We start from the raw sequence: 17,273 nt of genomic DNA on the forward strand, positions 1-17,273 counted from the left end.
CCTCCCCTCCCCCAGAGCCAGGCACCCCCACCCCCGCACTCTAACCCAATGCCCTCCCCTCCCCCAGAGCCAGGCACCCCCACCCCCACACTCTAACCCAATGCCCTCCCCTCCCCCAGAGCCAGGCACCCCCACCCTCCCACTCTAACCCAATGCCCTCCCCTCCCCCAGAGCCAGGCACCCCCATCCCCCCCACTCTAACCCAATGCCCTCCCCTCCCCCAGAGCCAGGCACCCCCACCCCCCCCTCTAACCCAATGCCCTCCCCTCCCCCAGAGCCAGGCACCCCCACCCCCGCACTCTAACCCAATGCCCTCCCCTCCCCCAGAGCCAGGCACCCCCATCCTCCCCCAATCTAACCCAATGCCCTCCCCTCCCCCAGAGCCAGGCACCCCCACCCCCGCACTCTAACCCAATGCCCTCCCCTCCCCCGGAGCCAGGCACCCCCACCCCCACACTCTAACCCAATGCCCTCCCCTCCCCCAGAGCCAGGCACCCCCACCCTCCCACTCTAACCCAATGCCCTCCCCTCCCCCAGAGCCAGGCACCCCCATCCCCCCCACTCTAACCCAATGCCCTCCCCTCCCCCAGAGCCAGGCACCCCCACCCCCCCCTCTAACCCAATGCCCTCCCCTCCCCCAGAGCCAGGCACCCCCACCCCCGCACTCTAACCCAATGCCCTCCCCTCCCCCAGAGCCAGGCACCCCCACCCCCCACTCTAACCCAATGCCCTCCCCTCCCCCAGAGCCAGGCACCCCCATGCCCCCACTCTAACCCAATGCCCTCCCCTCCCCCGGAGCCAGGCAGCCCCACCCCCCCACTCTAACCCAATGCCCTCCCCTCCCCCAGAGCCAGGCACCCCCACCCCCCCACTCTAACCCAATGCCCTCCCCTCCCCCAGAGCCAGGCACCCCCACCCCCCCACTCTAACCCAATGCCCTCCCCTCCCCCAGAGCCAGGCACCCCCATGCCCCCACTCTAACCCAACACCCCTCCCCTCGAGCCAAGCACCAGACATATGATAACCCTGCCTTTGACGTGCCTGCTCCCTCCCTGGCTTGTCTGCAGGGAGCAAGTGGGCCACCAGCGCCAGGCTTGCTGCGTGGGACTGTGCACTCCCACCCCAGCCCAGCACCCCCCTAGCATGGTGTCTGGGGGCTACTTCCCCTTTGCCCCCTTCACTACGCCACTGATGTGGGGGGGCGTCCTTTGGAGCAAAGCTTATTGTGCCGCTTCACCGCCTTTTAGCTCCTCTCTGCAGCGCCACGGGGATGGAGTGATGGGGATGTGTTGTACTGAGCTGCTGGTGGGGGTGGGGGCAATGTGTGTCTCCAGGTTCAGCCGCCCTCCACGCTGGAGCACCCTGGGGAGGCTGCTGGAGAGGAAATGAACTAGAAGAGGCGGCCAGGAAAGTGATTTTTTTTCTCCCCGCCCAAACACGCCCCCCAACTTGGAACTGCCCTGGATCTCACCAGAGCCCCCGCCGCAGCCACACGCTTTCCCCGCCAGGCGCTGGGGCATGTGCACAGAGCGGCTCTTAACATCCAGGCACGTGGCTCCGAACGTTCAATCTGACAGGCACATGCCGCTGCCCCCTCCCTGAGCACTTTTGTGGGGCAAAATCCCTAACGTTTTTTGCCAAATTTCACTTGCGTTAGGGTACCCCCCAGACTTCTCTTGCATACCCCTAAGAGCACGCGCACCACTGGTTGAGAGACACTGATCTAATCACCCCAACAAGTGTCTGTATAATCTGCTCTTCTGCCTTCTGATGTCGTTCCTAATAGAGCACCCCTGGAGTGGGCATCATTAGGGTCTGATAGGAACGACATCAGCCAGAAAAGGACTGGCACCAGCACCTAGACACTCATTGTGTGCCGAGTTTCCTTGCTCCAGGGCCCAGGGATTCTAAAGGACCTGGGACTTTGGGTACTGCCACTGCAGCAGCAGCGCTGTCTGGAGCCCTGGGCCCTTTAAATTGCTGCTGGAGCCCTGCACAGCTGCTCTGGTCAGCACTAGGAGTTGGGGGAAGGGGGCAGGCACAGTCAGTTCCATGCTTTTCAGGGGGAGAGGGACAGACTACTGATTTTTGAGCATGAGGACACCAAAACTGCAAGAGTCTCCAGTAGAGCCAGGCCAAAAAAAAAAATCAACTTTCATTCACCAAAAATGCATTTTAGAGTACGTCAAATTATTTGTTGTATTTGAGTTGGATTCAACAAATTGTTTGTCAGAATTTTTTTAAAGACTTAAAATATTTTGCTTTGACTGTTTGGTTTGAAATGGGGCTTTGATTTTAAATTTGTCCAGCTTTTATTTTAAAAAAATCAAACAAAAGGCAAAAAAAACCCCACCTGAAATGACCAGAATGAAATGAAAAATGCAAAATAAAAATTCATTTTGAGTCAATTGAAAAGTTTTGGTTGATGCCAAATATTTTTTTCTTTTTTCAATTCAATAAAAAAATGAAAAATAAAATCTTTTGAATAGGACTTTTTGGTCCCGATTTCTCAGTTCATCTGTGATGTTGTTTGCTAGCTCAAGCCCTGCACTGTCCTCGCTATGTCCAAATACCAGCCTGCATTGGTGCTCACACCCATGGTGTCAGATGCTGCCTGGCAAGCCACTGTCCTAATGAAGTCAGCGCATCAGGAGGCTGATGAAATGAGGGCCAGATGTGCAGTCAGCAGAAAGCATCAAGTGGCATTGCTAGGGCCTGGGGACACGGGCAGCATTACCTCTATGTCACAGATGGGAACTGCCTGGTGCCAGGTGGAGAGATGAACTGGCTGGTTTTGCAGGCTTGTTCATTCAGCAAGGACTGAAATCGCATCTTGCACTCACACGACAATTGCACTCTGCTTCCCTGGCTGACAATTGGGTGATGCTTCAGAGTGGAACTTGGGAGGCTCGGCTAAACAGCTCCTAAGGTTTTATTACAGCCTGTGAGCCACAGGAAGGAGCAGGCGCTCGCCACCGCTGGGCCGCTGCCTGGTCCCCTCGCCACACAGCGTTCAGCAGCACAGGGTAATCTTTATTCGTTCTGAATAGTAATATAGAGGTAGCCATGTTAGTGTGATCTTGCTAAAACAAAAGGAAAAACTATGTAGCACTTTAAAGACTAACAAGATGGATTAATAGGTGATGAGCTTTCGTGGGCCAGACCCACTTCCTCAAATCTGAGGAAGTGGGTCTGGCTCACGAAAGCTCATCACCTATTAATCCATCTTGTTAGTCTTTAAAGTGCTGCATATTTTTTCCTTTTCTTTGTTCATTCTGTTACACATCATGCACTATGCCTGAGCCCACAGGTCCAGGACCGGGTGGTGTTGGGCCTGTGTAACTCATGCTGTGTGCGGGCATGTTTTTAGCTCTGGCTGTCCAGTGCTAAATTTCTGGTGGTGACCAAGATGGCTTTGTTTACACAGTTGTATGCATGCAAACTGTTCGCGCCAATGTGCGGACCTGGTGCACGAGACTGCAGCTAGCCCCAGAGGACATATGGAACAAGGGTCATTCTATGCTTGATTTTAATGCAATGTCTGCAAAGCAAGAAAAGTGCAGGAAAACTTGCCACATTTCATTTTGGAGTTGGGCATCATTTTTTAAATGGATTTTTTTTCATACAAAAATAGCCTTTTTTTCTAAACTGAAATTTGTCTTGAAAATTTTTCAACATTGACATTTTTCCAGTTTCTACACAAAAAATGAAACATATTGATATTTTTATTGAAATTACTACTGAAAATGTGATTTTAGATTTTATTTTTTAAAATGAATACCCAGTTTTCGGTAAATGAAATGTTTCAATAATTCTTTTGGAAAAATGATTATATAAAAAAAAATTCGCAAAAAAAATCACTAAAAGAAAAAAAGTCAATTTCAGGTTCTTCAAAATGAAAAGACATTTAGTCATTTTTGGCAAAACATGTATCAGGGGTGATCTCGATGGTATTTGGTCCTGCCACGAGGGCAGAGGACTGAACTTGATGAACTCTCAAGGTCTCTTCCAGTTCTAGTATTCTAGTTTTCCTTTTTTTGACCAGCTCTGCTTCAGAGGTCACTTGGTTCTCTCTCTGTCTCTCTCTTTTTACTTGTCCCACATTAAAAAACAAATGTTGTGACTTTGTTAAACAGTGAGGACAATGTATTTTCCCACTCTTGAATAACTCCAAAGCAACTGAACAAACTGAGCTAAAATGTAAAAAAAAATAGGCAAAAGCAAAGCTTTGAAAATGTTAAAAGTTATTTGTGTTGCAGGGGTTATAATGGAAATATAATTAAGGATTACAACCTTAACTACAGAGGCCACAGCCAGATTTCACAATTATTAACTATTATCATTAAGAATAAACATATGGTGCCATAACATGGCATGGTGCTTTACAGAGATTAAAAATCTTTATATGCTTCCTGCCCCAAAGAGCTTACAATCTGTTTGATTTTAACAGTCCCATTGACTTTAGCAATGAAGGATCAGGATCTCTGCGAGCTATACCTTTGGACTACATCTAGACTGGCAAGTTTTTCCGCCAAAGCAAATGCTTTTGCGGAAAAACTTGCCAGCTGTCTACACTGGCCGCTTGAATTTCCGCAAGAACACTTGACGATCTCATGTAAGATTGTCAGTGTTCTTGCGGAAATGCTATGCTGCTCCCCTTTGGGCAAAAGCCCTCTTGCACAAATGCTTTTGCGCAAAAGGGCCAGTGTAGACAACGCGGTATTGTTTTGCGCAAAAAAGCCCCGATCGTGAAAATGGTGATCGGGGCTTTCTTGCGCAAAACCATGTCTAGCTTGGCACGGACGCTTTTCTGCAAAAAGTGCTTTTGCGGAAAAGCATCCATGCCAATCTAGACACTCTTTTCCGCAAATGCTTTTAACGGAAAAACTTTTCTGTTAAAAGCATTTGTGGAAAATCATGCCAGTCTAGACGTAGCCAGGATGTAAAGATAATCAAAGAAAGGAGGCCGGGAAAGGGAAGATGGGCATTAAGACAAATACAAAAGAACAAACACAATAACAACACCCGGTCATACACACGCTGATATTTCCAGAGATCAGGGTAGGAAAAAACAGCTCAAGATGTGGGAGTTGATGGTTTGGCATGGGGTGGTGACAGCTAAGCAATACACTGATTTTGTTGTGCATTCTGCCCACAAAGGGCATCTAATAATTGAACCCTCCAGATGCCTCAGGATTCCAGAGAAACATGTCCCGGTTTCTTCCAGGAGTTTAATTTCTTCTGTTTCACTGAACGGGCAACATTCAGAACCAGTCCTGTACTGAGAAGACTGGGGAAGGAGCTGGTTAACTTTGGACTTTTACTTTGCTAATGATCCTTCCTAGCTAGAATACAGAGCTTCCCAGTGGTTCTAGCCCTGGACTGTTCCAATTATTACCCTTCGTTAGCAGGCCCCAGCCATGGCCAGGCACCTGTTGGGCTCTACAGACACAGAACTGACGTCTGTGATCCCCCAAAAACTGACAGTTGAAGCTCTCCCGAGATATTGGACTTTAAAATCATGGCAGTAGTTTACAGCCAGCTTTAGAAGTAAGATGCATGAGTGCAGCGTCCCTCTCCCAGGGCGCCCTGCACAGTTACTCTTAAGGTACTGAGCCGGCCTAGTTTTAAAGGCAGAGGGATACGGAAAATAGCATTGACACAATCGTTGGAAAATGGCTTTAAGTGCAATATATGTAGACAGACAGGACTTCTGTGTTACAATTCAAATACTATTATGAAACTGTAAGAACTGGGGACAGATAAAAGTAGATTTCTCCCCAGTAGAAAGTCCCCATCAAGAAATAATGGGATAATGAGCTCTCCAGTTAAAAACAAAACAAAATCCAAGAGTTACATTGTCTGAACTAGTTCTTACATAGTTACAGGGATGTGTTAATGGGAGGTCAGGTTGGGGAAAGGAAATGACCTAGCAAATCTCCCTAGATTGGAAGGCTACAATGCTGTACTGCTTGAAATAGTGTAGGCTTCTCCTTCTAGAGAAATGATAAGATACTGGCACACAAAACAAAGTAGAGCCAAAGTTCTGATCCAAATCCTGGAGGGCACACCAGGGCATCAGAGGTTGTCTCTGTATCTTCTGGGATCACCCCAAGCCAGAAAGCTCCTGGTCTGATGTTGGAGAATGAATGCACAAGTTATTTCAGAAACCCATTCCCCAAATCTCGAACACTCTGGTGTCCAGGAAAGGTTCAAGGCTGCTGAAATGAAACAAAGGCAGAGGCCTATTTAGGATTTTTGTCGCTGCTTGCCAAAGGGTATAGAACAAAAGGGTGTCTGTGGGAAGGTGGGTGATCAGAAGAGCCAAGAAGCACCTCCCTGTCTGTGTGAGATTATCTGTGAACGCTCCAAGGCTACATTCACACTGCAGGTTTCTTGCGAAAGAACTGTTTTGTGAAAGAGTTTTTGTGTAAAATGTCTTCCACAAGAGAGCGTCCACACTGCCATGTGCTTTTGCACAACATCGTCCATGGCAGTGTGGACACGCTCTTGCGCAAGAAAGCTCTGATGGCCATTTTAACCATAGGGGCTTCTTGCACAAGAAATTCATCTTGCCTGTCTACACTGCCTTCTTGTGGAAGAGCTCTTGCGCAAGAGGGCTTATTCCTCGTGGGGAGAGGAATAACTCTTCCAGAAGAAGCCCTGTTTTCCAACACTGTGCTGTAAATTTACTTGCACAAGAACACGCGTGCAGTGTAGACGCTCTGCAAGTAACAGCTGTTCTTACGCAAAAAGCCTGCAGTGTAGACGTAGCCCAAGGGAAGATGGGGCAAATGAGTTGAACAGAAAAAATCAATACAATTTCTTCAACAATTTGGCTGCCTAGTGAAATGCAGAATGTGTTCAGGGCTGACCTTACCATGAGGCGAACTGAGGCGGCTGCCTCAGGCGGCAGACTGGGTGGGGGGGGGGGGCACCACTAGGACCCAGAGTATAGAAAATTGTGTCGGCTGCTGGTGCAGATGTATTCTCTCTGCTCTAGATGCACAGAGATGGTGGAGTGCTGTGCTGGAGGAAGAAGGGCATAAGAGACATAGCAGGCAGGCAGGAGAAAAGGGGGCATGGGGGCGTCATTTGAGCTCCCTGCCTCAGGTGCCAAAATGTTGTGGGCTGGCCCTGAATGTGTTCTGTCTCTGCTCGCCTGTAGTGCTTCACCTTTTGTATCTGTCACCTTAAAACAGTGCCCCTTTGGGAACCCCATCCACAGAACCTATCTCAGACCGCAGCATGGCCTGCTCTGCACACTCTCCATTAGAGGAAGCTGTACTTTCCACAGATGGAGTTCGTTGTAAGTGCAGTTTTGTTATCAGACTCACCATGAGCAAGCCAAAGGAGCCTGCATAGAGGAGAGACTTCTGCAGAGACTGTGATGTGAAGTTTCATTAGTGCCTTACCAGTGCATCCAACAGGGTATTTGATTTGGCCCCGCAATAATAAACAGCATCTTTAGGCTGAGGAGCATAAAAATCTGTAGGTGAAGAATTCCTCAAACTGAAGACCAGCTTTTAAATAGATTTGTGCATGCCCTGTTATTTGTGAACAGTTCTACAAACAAAACTTTGCCCAGACCAGCGTTCATGGTCAGAAGAAGAGATGAGTTCAAGGAAGGAACAAAATTTGTTTTGCAATGAAAGGCAATGAATTGTGGATGGAAGCCGTTTATAAAAGTCAGGTCAGTCCACCAGCTGGGGAGCAGAATCTGTACCATATGATATTCCCCTATACTGAAACACTGTGGAGGCGTTCATACACCATGGTGGCAGGAGCCATAGATAGATGACCCAGACAAATGACACAGCTCAAAGCAGGAAATCACAACCACTGAATAAGTGACAGAAAACTTGCTACATTTTGCAAACCCTATTTCAAATATGTCCATAAAGCCTACTTGAGCCATTTCAAATATATAACCATTAACTTAGAAACTGTCAGCTGGTGGCAGAGACTTTACTCACAGAGAAAACGGCTAACTCCGCAGGACTGCTGCTTTTGGCCAGTTCTCTGAAACATCAGCTTCCTTCCCGTGCTGCTGGCCAGCAGTCCTGCTAAGCACTGCAGACATGAAACCCAGCAGTTTGGCCATAACACAAAGGAGAATCCTGTGTCCAGCTGGAAATGCTGCAGGCGTTCCTGGGAGACAGAAGCCGATTGTGCCAACCCTTCCACGAGTGCTGCTCACCAGGATGTTCTGTTGCACAGTGAGCCCGGGCGGCATGGTGCTCCTTCCTGCATGCTGAGCTTTCAGATGCCACGTGGTCTCAGCAAATGGACTGACCATGCTGCAAGTTGGTGGCTCTGCTTAGGCCAAAAGGAACTTGTGTGTAGCTGCTCTCAGTCTAGGACAACAGAGACATGCAAGGCAAGCCCAGAGAGGGAACATCACAGGGACTGTCTGAGCCGGCAGCTGACACCACTCATCTTGTATTGCTGCAGCTTTCTTACGAAGAAAAGCAAATGCTCCCAAAGGGGCTACAAATGCCCAGTCAAAAGTCAGGGCCGCAGTCTGGACATGACATGCCCAGGCTTCTAAGGACGCATCATGTTAGGGAAAAGACTCGATTTGTCTTTGTCCCTCACTTCTGCTCTGGAGATGCTGCCAGGGAGGAGACATGCTGCAGCCCAGCTGGGAGCATCCATGCACCCGGCCTCCCTGGGAACAGCCACTCCAGCTCTAAGCAGCCTCCAGGCCCCATACGGGCCCTGGGCTCCAGGGTTCTGCTGGCGCCATTGCAAGTCCCCTGAACTGACCCACTCTCCCAGGGAGGGAGGGGGAGGCACCAAGTCTGGAGACTGAGGCCCTAGGGAGTCGGAACCAGGGGAGCAGAACCACAGCAGCATCCAGCTCCCTGTGCTGGGTGGGGCAGAGATGTTAATTAATGTGCTGGGCCTGATATGGGGGCTGGGGCTTGAGTAAGGGAGTGTAACCTACCCTGGGGCACTTTGCCTCTGGCCGCAGAATCAGGGAATCCCCAGCCCACCAGCCTCTCGTCAGCTCAGCTCCGACACCAAGACAAACTGGAATGGGAGGGGGGTGATTTTTGGTTCAAAAATGTTAATGACAATTTGTACCCTCTGTGCATGCTGCTTGGCCCCAGGTGTCATGGATGGGACAAGGGGGGCTTCTCCCACTGCAACAGCTGAGGGTGCCAGCACAGGGACCACAGTGTTAATAAATGTGTGTGGGAGGAGGGGGTTATTTACACAGGAAGGCAGGAGCGACAGCCCCTCTTTTCTAAATGCAGCAGCACAGGGGGATCTGCAAGATTGCTGTCGGATCCGACCAGCTGCACAAGATAGGAGGCGGTGCTGGGGGGAGCAGCAGGGTTCAGTGGCCCTACATGATGCTCAGCAATGGCAGTGCACTCCAAACTGAGCATGCACGCACACACAAACACATACATACACACACACCCGCCCCAGCCACTCACACACTCTCTTCTTTCCTGTTCTGCAGGAGAAGACGGACGTTCAGTTTCTTCCCCATAAAGGCTTCTGCCTTCCAGCTGGCCCAGCTAGTCCTGAGCTTGATGCGGGGATGGTTTTGTTATGTAGATACCTGAGCCTTCTGGGGACAGGGCTGAGACCCTAGAACTCATTCCATACAGGCCAGTGATGTGTTAAAACAAAAGGCCTGGGTCTCACAGACACCAAAGCCCCGGTATGTAGCTTAAGCAATGGGCAGGAGCTTTATAGACTAACAGCATGTTGGGAGCCATCAGGAAATTGGTCAATAATAATGCAGGAAATATCATAATGCCTCTGTATAAAACTCTGGTTCGTCACACTTCCACTACTCTGTGCAGTTCAAGTCACTCCATCTCAAAAAATACAGAATTGGGAAAAAAGAGAAGGGCAACAAAAATGATGAGGAGACTGGAACAGCTTCCATCCAAGGAGAGATTAAAAAGACTGGGATAGAGCAGCTGGGAAAAGACATGCCTGAGGGGAGATGCAACAGATGTAAATAAAATTACAGGTGGTGTCGAGAAAGTGAATTAGGAAGTGTTATTTACTTCTTCACTTAACACACCAACTATGGTTTAAAAGAGATTAAAAACAAATATCAGGAAGTACTTGTTCACACCACACACACTGGGCATGTGGAACTTGTTGCCAGGTAAGGTCCTCTTGGAAAGAAAGCCAAGGGAAAAAGGGAGTATAGTGAGTTGGCACTTTCTAAAAGAGACAATATTAAAGACTCACCGCCTGCCTCTAAGTAGAATAGCAAGATACCAATATAGCTGCACCAGGAGCTCTTTAATGACCCGAAAATCCAAAAGGCATGGTACAAAAGGTAGAAATAAGGACAAATTGCTAAGGATTAGTACAAAGAACAGCACAAGCATATAGGGACAAAATCTGAAAGGCTAAGGCACAAAATGAGTTACACCTAGCAAAAGACATAAAAGGCAACAAGAAGAAGTTCTGTAAATACATTAGAAGTATGAGTAAAAAGACAGAAAGTGCAGGTACAGTATTCAAAGGGGAATAAAGAGTAATAATGGATGACACATAAAAGGTTGAAGTGTTTAATGCCACTTTTCCTGCAGTTTTCACTAAAATGGTGAACTATGAGCAGGTGATTAACACTGTTAATATTAACAAGGGTTAGGAACACAAGCCAGCATAGGGGAAAATAAGTTAGATCAAGTATTCAAGTTGCCAGGGCCCGGTGAATTTCATCCTAGGGTGTTTAGGGAACAAGCTGACACAATCTCTGATCCATTAGAATTATTGTTGAGAATTCACAGAAGATGGGTGAACATGGTACCTATTTTTAAAAAGTGGTGCAAGGGCTGGGGGGGGGGGGGAGAGGGGGAGGAATTATAGGCCAGGCACACTAACTTCAATATCCAGAGAGATAGGAAACAAATTATTGCACAAACAATTTGTAAGCACCTAATATGGGGTTCATAGGGTGAGTGATAGCCGACAAATCTTGCCAAATCAACCTAATTTCCTTTTTTGATAGGGTTACTGGCCTAGTGGCTGGGCAGAGGAAGTAGAAGTAATATGGCTTGACTTTTGACACGTTGTCATATGACATTGTCATAAGCAAACTAGAAAAATGGGGGTTTAGATGACATTATTACTACACAATGAGTGCACAACGGATCGAAAGACAGTATTCAAAGAGTAACTATCAAAGATTTGCTATCACACCAGGTATACGTATGAAGTAAGATCTCACAGGTCTGTTCTCAGTCCAGTACCATTCGATGTTTCTGTTAATGACTTGCATGATAACTTGTAAAATCTACAGATGACGCCACGGTGGGAGAAGCTGCAAGCACTATGAAGAAGAGGATTAGAACGCAAGATGACCGTGACATATTGGAGAACATGCCCAAAATTAGTAAAATGAAATTCAATAAAGACTTAGGAAGAAAAAAAAATGAAAATGCACAAAGACAAAATGAAGAATAACTGTCTAGGCAGCAGGATAGCAAGAAAGGGTCTGGGCTCATACTGGATCGCCAAGTGAATGAATCAACATGGTACAGCTGGAAAAAAACATAATTTCACTCTGGGACGTATTAACAGGAGTGTCAAAGGTAAGATATGGAAGGTGTTTGTTCCGCTCTATGCAGCTTTGGTGAGGCCTCAGCTGGAGTACTGTGACTAGTTTGAGAACCATAGTCAAATTGGAAAGCGTCCAGAGGACAGCAAGAACAATGGCAAGAGGTTTAAATTACAAGAACTAGGCCTGTTTAATCCCGAAAGGAGAAGACTGAGAGGAGGTCCAATAACAGTCCCCAAATGGCTGGTTTAAGAGGATGGTCATCCATCAAGGTCCACTGAAGGTGGGAGGAGAAGTAATTGGCTCAGCTTGCAGCAATGGAGATTTAGGTAAATATTAGGAAAAACTTTCTAACTATAAGGTAAGTTCAGCGCTGGAATAGGTTAGTAAGCAACTGCAGGGAGTTCCCATCAGTGGAGGTTTTAAAGAAGAGGTTAGAGCAGAGACAGTCTAGGCTTCAGAACAGGAGACAGATTATACGGGCTCTTGAGAGCCCTTTCAGCCAATGACTTTAATAATTCTGTAAAGCGCGCGCGTGCGCACACACACACACACACACACACCTCTGAAGCCATCAAATTTCAATATCGCTAGGGTCCTCACCAATCATTTGTCCTACAACCAGTTGTCCCCCACACAAGTCCCTCACATGAGCAGGCCAGACCATGCCCTCCCCTGTCCCCATAGCCCTTCCCTTCCCACCTCACCCCTGTCTCTGGGGGCTTTGTTGCCAGAGAGGTCAGTGACTCTAGAAGTTCTGGCCAGGGTAATGCCACAAGGGCAGGAAGGTATCAGGGTTCTCGCCGGAGTGGGTTCTCTCGTGTCTCTTGTGGTGGGAGCTGCGGCTGAAGCTTTTCCCGCAGTAGATGCAGATGTAGGGCTTCTCGCCCGTGTGGATGCGCTGGTGCTGGGTCAGGGTGGACTTGTCTGTGAAGCTCTTCCCGCAGTCGGGGCACTTGTAGGGTTTCTCCCCGGTGTGGATGCGCTGGTGCCGGGTCAGGTTGGAGCTGACGCTGAAACGCTTCCCGCAGTGGGTGCATTTGAAGGGCTTCTCGCCCGTGTGGATCCGCATGTGCTTTATCAGGTCTGAGTTCTGGTTAAAGCTCTGCCAGCACTCGGCACACGTGTTGGGGGTCTCGATGGTCGGTGCCCGCTTTTTGATCTTGATCTCTTTGGCCTTGGGCAGGGTGGCCTCCCCGCCACGGTGGGAGCATTTGCCCCGGCCTTTGGCCGGGGGGTTGCGCAGGTGCCGCTTGCGGTGGGAGCTGCGGCTGAAGCTCTTCCCGCAGTCAGCACACTTGTAGGGCTTCTCGCCGGTGTGGGTGCGCTGGTGCTGGGTCAGGGTGGACTTGTCCGTGAAGCTCTTCCCGCAGATGGGGCACTTGTAGGGCTTCTCGCCGGTGTGGATGCGCTGGTGCCGCACGAAGTTGGAGCTGACGCGGAAGCTCTTCCCGCAGTAGCTGCACTCATAGGGGGTCTCGCCGGTGTGGATGCGCTGGTGGGTGATGAGCGTGGAGCTCTGCCGGAAGCTCTTGCCACAGTCGGTGCAGATGAACGGTTTGTCACCCGTGTGGATGCGCTGGTGATTCACTAGGTCTGAGCTATGCAGGAAGCTCTTCCCGCACTCGGAGCACAGGTTGGGCCTGTCACCTTTGGGCGGCGGCTGGTAGACCAGGGTCTCCTCCTCAGGCGGGCTGCGCTTCGGCTTATCCGACTTGCGCTTGTTCTTGGGCTTCTTCTTCTCCAGGGCTTTGGCCACATTCCCCTTGGACTTTTTGGGCGACATCTCGGATGGTGATTGGCACCCCAGGTTTGGGGCCTGTGGAGAAATATTCACCTCCCTGTGCTCACTCACAGCGCTGTCATCTGCTGGAACAGAGAGAGAGCCTAGGCGTGAGCCATTACGTCAGGGCAGGGACTGTCCTCTGCTCTGTGCTTGTACAGCATGTGGGCCCCTCTCTTGGTTGGTGCTGGGTACCCTGGGTGCTGGGTGATAAATGTGATCATACCCCTTACAGTACTTCGAGATCCGGGTTCAAAAAGGGACTCGCTAAATGCATGGGGGGTTAGGTCCATCGATGGCTGCTAGCCAGGATGGGCAAGTGTCCCTAGGTTCTGTTTGTCAGAGACTGGGAATGGGTGACAGGGGAGGGATCACTTGATGGTTCCCTGTTCTATTCATTCCCTCTGGAGCACCAGGCGTTGGCCACGGTCAGAAGACAGGACACGGGGCTAGATGGGCCTTTGGTCTAACCCAGTGTTGTTGTGCTAGGCGCTGCACAGACACACCGTGGGGGAGGGTCCTTTCCCAAGATCCCACAGCAGGAATAGAAAGTAGGTGTCCAGGCTCCCAGACCGGACTTCAGGCCACTGGTTCGCATTGCCTCTGTCTGCTTAGCGAGGTATTTATATAGCCCCTATCACTGCAACCACTCAGCACCTCGCACGGTTTAATGTATTTCCCCTCACATCCCTCCAGGAGGCAGGGCACAGCTCCTCTCCTCCCCCACTCCCCGGCAGAAGGGAACAGAGACACGGAGAGACTGCCCACGGTCATACAGAGCATCTGCCCATGCTGGAAATGTAAATTAAGACTGGGAGTCATGTTCAGAACACTGTGCTTGGTTCAAACACGAGTCACTAAGCTTGATTTACCTGGGAGGGTCCCCAGCCCACGTGGTGCAGATCAGAGTAGAAAAGCACCATGGGCCCTTCTGGCCTTAGCCTCAATAAGCCAAACACACTTTATTCCAGCCCACAGCACTCTACTAGCCCAGCCCCTCGACCCAGGACTGGAAGACAAAAACCTGAGTTTCTGAGAGGGAGGGGAAATGCGAAAACAAATGAGAATCCTTTGTCTTGGCATTCCCTAGGGTCTTCCCAGCACTAGTCAGAAAACCAACCCTCCAGGGAACAGAGTCTGACTCAAAGCAGTCGCTTTGAGGGATCCCCCCAGTACTATCCCCAGGGCAGCTCATTCCCGCAGCAGCACAAGGACTAGGCAGAAGCAAGACCAGTTAAACCTGCCTGTCTGGGCAAGTCATTCATCATTTCTCATTTGCAGGGCTCAGATAGCATGCTGATGGGCACAGCCACGAACCTGAGCAGAACGGTGCATTTTCCCAGGTTTCCTTTACACAGACTGTCCTTGGACAGGCAGAAAAATGCTCAAACCTGCTTGTTCTTCAAAATCAAGGGCACAAGGTGACAACCGCTGCCACAGCAGATGGACCCACGGGTCCCATGTAGCCTGGTACCCCACTCTCGGACCAGTGGTCCCTCTCCATCTCCCCACTGCATTGGCTCAAGCCGTGATCACATCAGTTTCCAAAAGCAGAGAGCTGAGAGGAAAGTGAGAGGAATCCAGTCACAGGCAACTACAGAATAACCTGCACACAAGGATGCAGTTTCTCTAAGCCCTGGCAGTCAGAGGCTGATTTATGCCTGGAAGCAGGAGCACAGATGTCCTTTATACACTCGCCCAGCTAATGTCACTGGCAGTGTTCTTCAGGGAGTTGATCTGGGCTCACAGACTGTTCTGAGTGGCGAGCACTGTGGGTGCTATGCATGCTGATTTTGATCACTACGATGGTGGTGATAAAAAATAACAACTTACCTCTTGGACCAAGTCACATGGTGTTGCTTCTATTCCCCGATTGGATGGCGAGGCTTTTCACGGCAGGAGCCCTGTATAGCTAACACCCAGCAGATCCCAGCAGAATATGACAGCCAATGCTACGAGATGAAATTGGTTGGTTAGATCCATGAATCAAGTTGAGAAGAAGCAACACTACATGACCCCATGAGTAACCAGTTTTGAACTGCACCATATATGGTTAGCTTTGTGTTGGCCTTGTCTATCAAAACATCTCTACAGCATCCATCAGCAATGAAAATGAGCACCCTCCAGTGTGCCCTCCCCACTCCTGTTGAGGTACCACAGGGAAATGTTATCTCTGTTTTACAGATGGCTAAACAGAGGCACAGAGAAATTCAAGGCCAGTAATTTCTGAGGTGAATAATGATTTTGGGTTGCCAACTTGCCACACATGAAAGGGGCCTGATTTTTACCAACCAAGTGCAGAGCAGCCACCTGCTGAAAATCAGACCAAACATTTTGTCCTGGCTCAAGCTGTCACTTAGAAATCACTAGTCACTTCCAGAGCTCTTTGTGCAGGTGAGGTGCCCATGCAGGTGCGGGGAGCCTCAGACATAGCTGGACCCACCCGGTCTGAGAGTCCTGCAGAATCCTATGCACAAGTCAGACCAGCTTTGCAGCAGGAGAAACTGCAAATGAGCCAGAGGGACAAACAAGCCTTTCCCAAAGGCGCTGGGGGTGCCCAGATGTTCAGGGGCACGGCCTGGGCAGCTGGACAGGGGCAGAAGAGAGGCAGGGATGTGGCTGGGACGTAGCTCAGGAGCAATGCACCCCAGGGCAGGGGGCAGCAGGAGGCTGTCCTGGCAGCACTTCCACCCCGCCGCTGCCACAGGGCGTCGGTGCGGGCAGCAACCCCCGCCCGCCCCCGGGAGTAGGGTTGGGGCGAGGAGGGGCCGGGGAGGGGCAGAGTCACGTCCCTGCCCGGCCCAGCGCTGTGCGCGCCCCTCACCTGCAGGCTGCGGCTCCGGGGCTGGGCGCGGGGCTGGCTCCAGCCCGGCCGGGCGCTGGGATCGGGGCTCTCTCCCCGCCCGCTCGCTGGCGCACACCCCGCGGGGAGCAGCGGATCAGCTGCGGGCAGGAATCCGGGCTCACAATGGAGGCAGCAGCAGCAGCAGCCTCTGACCCAGGAAGCTCAACCCCCATCCTGAGCGGAGAACAGAGAGAGCCGCCTCCCCGCGCCAGAGACCTCTAGCGACAACGCGCAAGGGCCCGGCTCCGGCAGAAGCACGTGCTCCAGGAAGGGGCAAGAGCAGACGTGTGGAAACCTGCCCCCAGGGCGCCTCTCACCCTGCGCTCTCGCAGCCTCCATGGGGTGAGCGCGCGTGCGTGCTAATGCCCCTCCAGAAAGGTTTGCTGCGGGTGATTATGGGACCCCTGGATAGCCTTGCTTCTCCATGGCAATGTCCCGTCCTGCTAAATCCCTGGTTCTCAACCATTTCCTGAGGCAGTGAGTTCCCACGCTGTGAAAACAGCATTTTCCCTTCGTTGGCTTTGAGCTTCTCACCTTTTAATGTTGTGGGGGTGTCCCTTGTTCTCGTATTATAAATCCGGGAGAGCAGAGACCCAATCCCCCGTCTCCAGATGACAGAACAAGGAACAGCGGTCTCAAGTTACAGTGGGGGAGATCTAGGTTGGATATTAGGAAAAACTATTTCCCATGGAGGGTGAAGCACTGGGATGGGTTCTCTAGGGAGGGGGTGGAATCTCCATCCCTAGAGATTTTTCAGTCCCAGCCTGACAAAGCCCTGGCTGGGATGGTGGAGTTGGGGTTGGTCCTGCTCTGGGCAGGGGCTGGACTCAATGACTCCTGGCAAGAATGGGGGCTTCAGGGCTACACCAAGGGACCTGGGACACTTGGAAGGTCTCCACAGCAACCCTCCCTGTCTCACAAAATAATTTGCCCACCAAGTGTTCTCCTGTGTCCTTCACCTTCCCTTGCACCCACCATCTCCCTGGCTCCTTCTCTGCCTTGTAACAACATAGTGGAGAGCTGCTTTTCCCTGCAGGTGGCTGGCTTCTGCCACACTGGCAACAACGGGAGGCAGCTGCCCTCCGCTCGCCTCCATGACACTT

General features: G+C 50.6%; 2 protein-coding genes across 3 annotated transcripts in view; both read right to left on the reverse strand.

The window, feature by feature from the left end:
• Nucleotides 1–17,273, reverse strand: part of LOC106731297 (uncharacterized) — a 146,749-nt gene that overhangs the window by 106,057 nt on the left and 23,419 nt on the right. The gene's annotated exons all lie outside the window — the stretch shown is intronic.
• Nucleotides 9,501–15,279, reverse strand: LOC149523147 (uncharacterized). 2 transcript variants are annotated; one of them, XM_089771403.1, is made up of 2 exons: nt 15,159–15,279; nt 9,501–13,408 (listed from the first exon to the last, which is right to left on the reverse strand). In XM_089771403.1, exon 2 carries the CDS (start codon nt 13,326–13,328, stop codon nt 12,291–12,293), a length of 1,038 nt encoding a protein of 345 aa, XP_089627529.1. In that variant the 5' UTR covers nt 13,329–13,408; nt 15,159–15,279; the 3' UTR covers nt 9,501–12,290. The 2 variants fall into 2 exon arrangements, with proteins under 2 accessions (XP_089627529.1, XP_089627530.1); XM_089771404.1 differs by having other exon boundaries at nt 9,501–13,411; nt 15,159–15,276.

This window comes from Pelodiscus sinensis, chromosome 19, assembly GCF_052426305.1.
Source record: "Pelodiscus sinensis isolate ZL-2025 chromosome 19, ASM5242630v1, whole genome shotgun sequence".
Classification (NCBI taxonomy): domain Eukaryota; kingdom Metazoa; phylum Chordata; order Testudines; family Trionychidae; genus Pelodiscus; species Pelodiscus sinensis.

What these genes read in the sequence shown, in the direction of transcription:
- LOC149523147 (XM_089771403.1), bottom strand. Translation starts at nt 13,328, where the DNA reads ATGTCGCCCAAAAAGTCCAAGGGGAATGTGGCCAAAGCCCTGGAGAAG.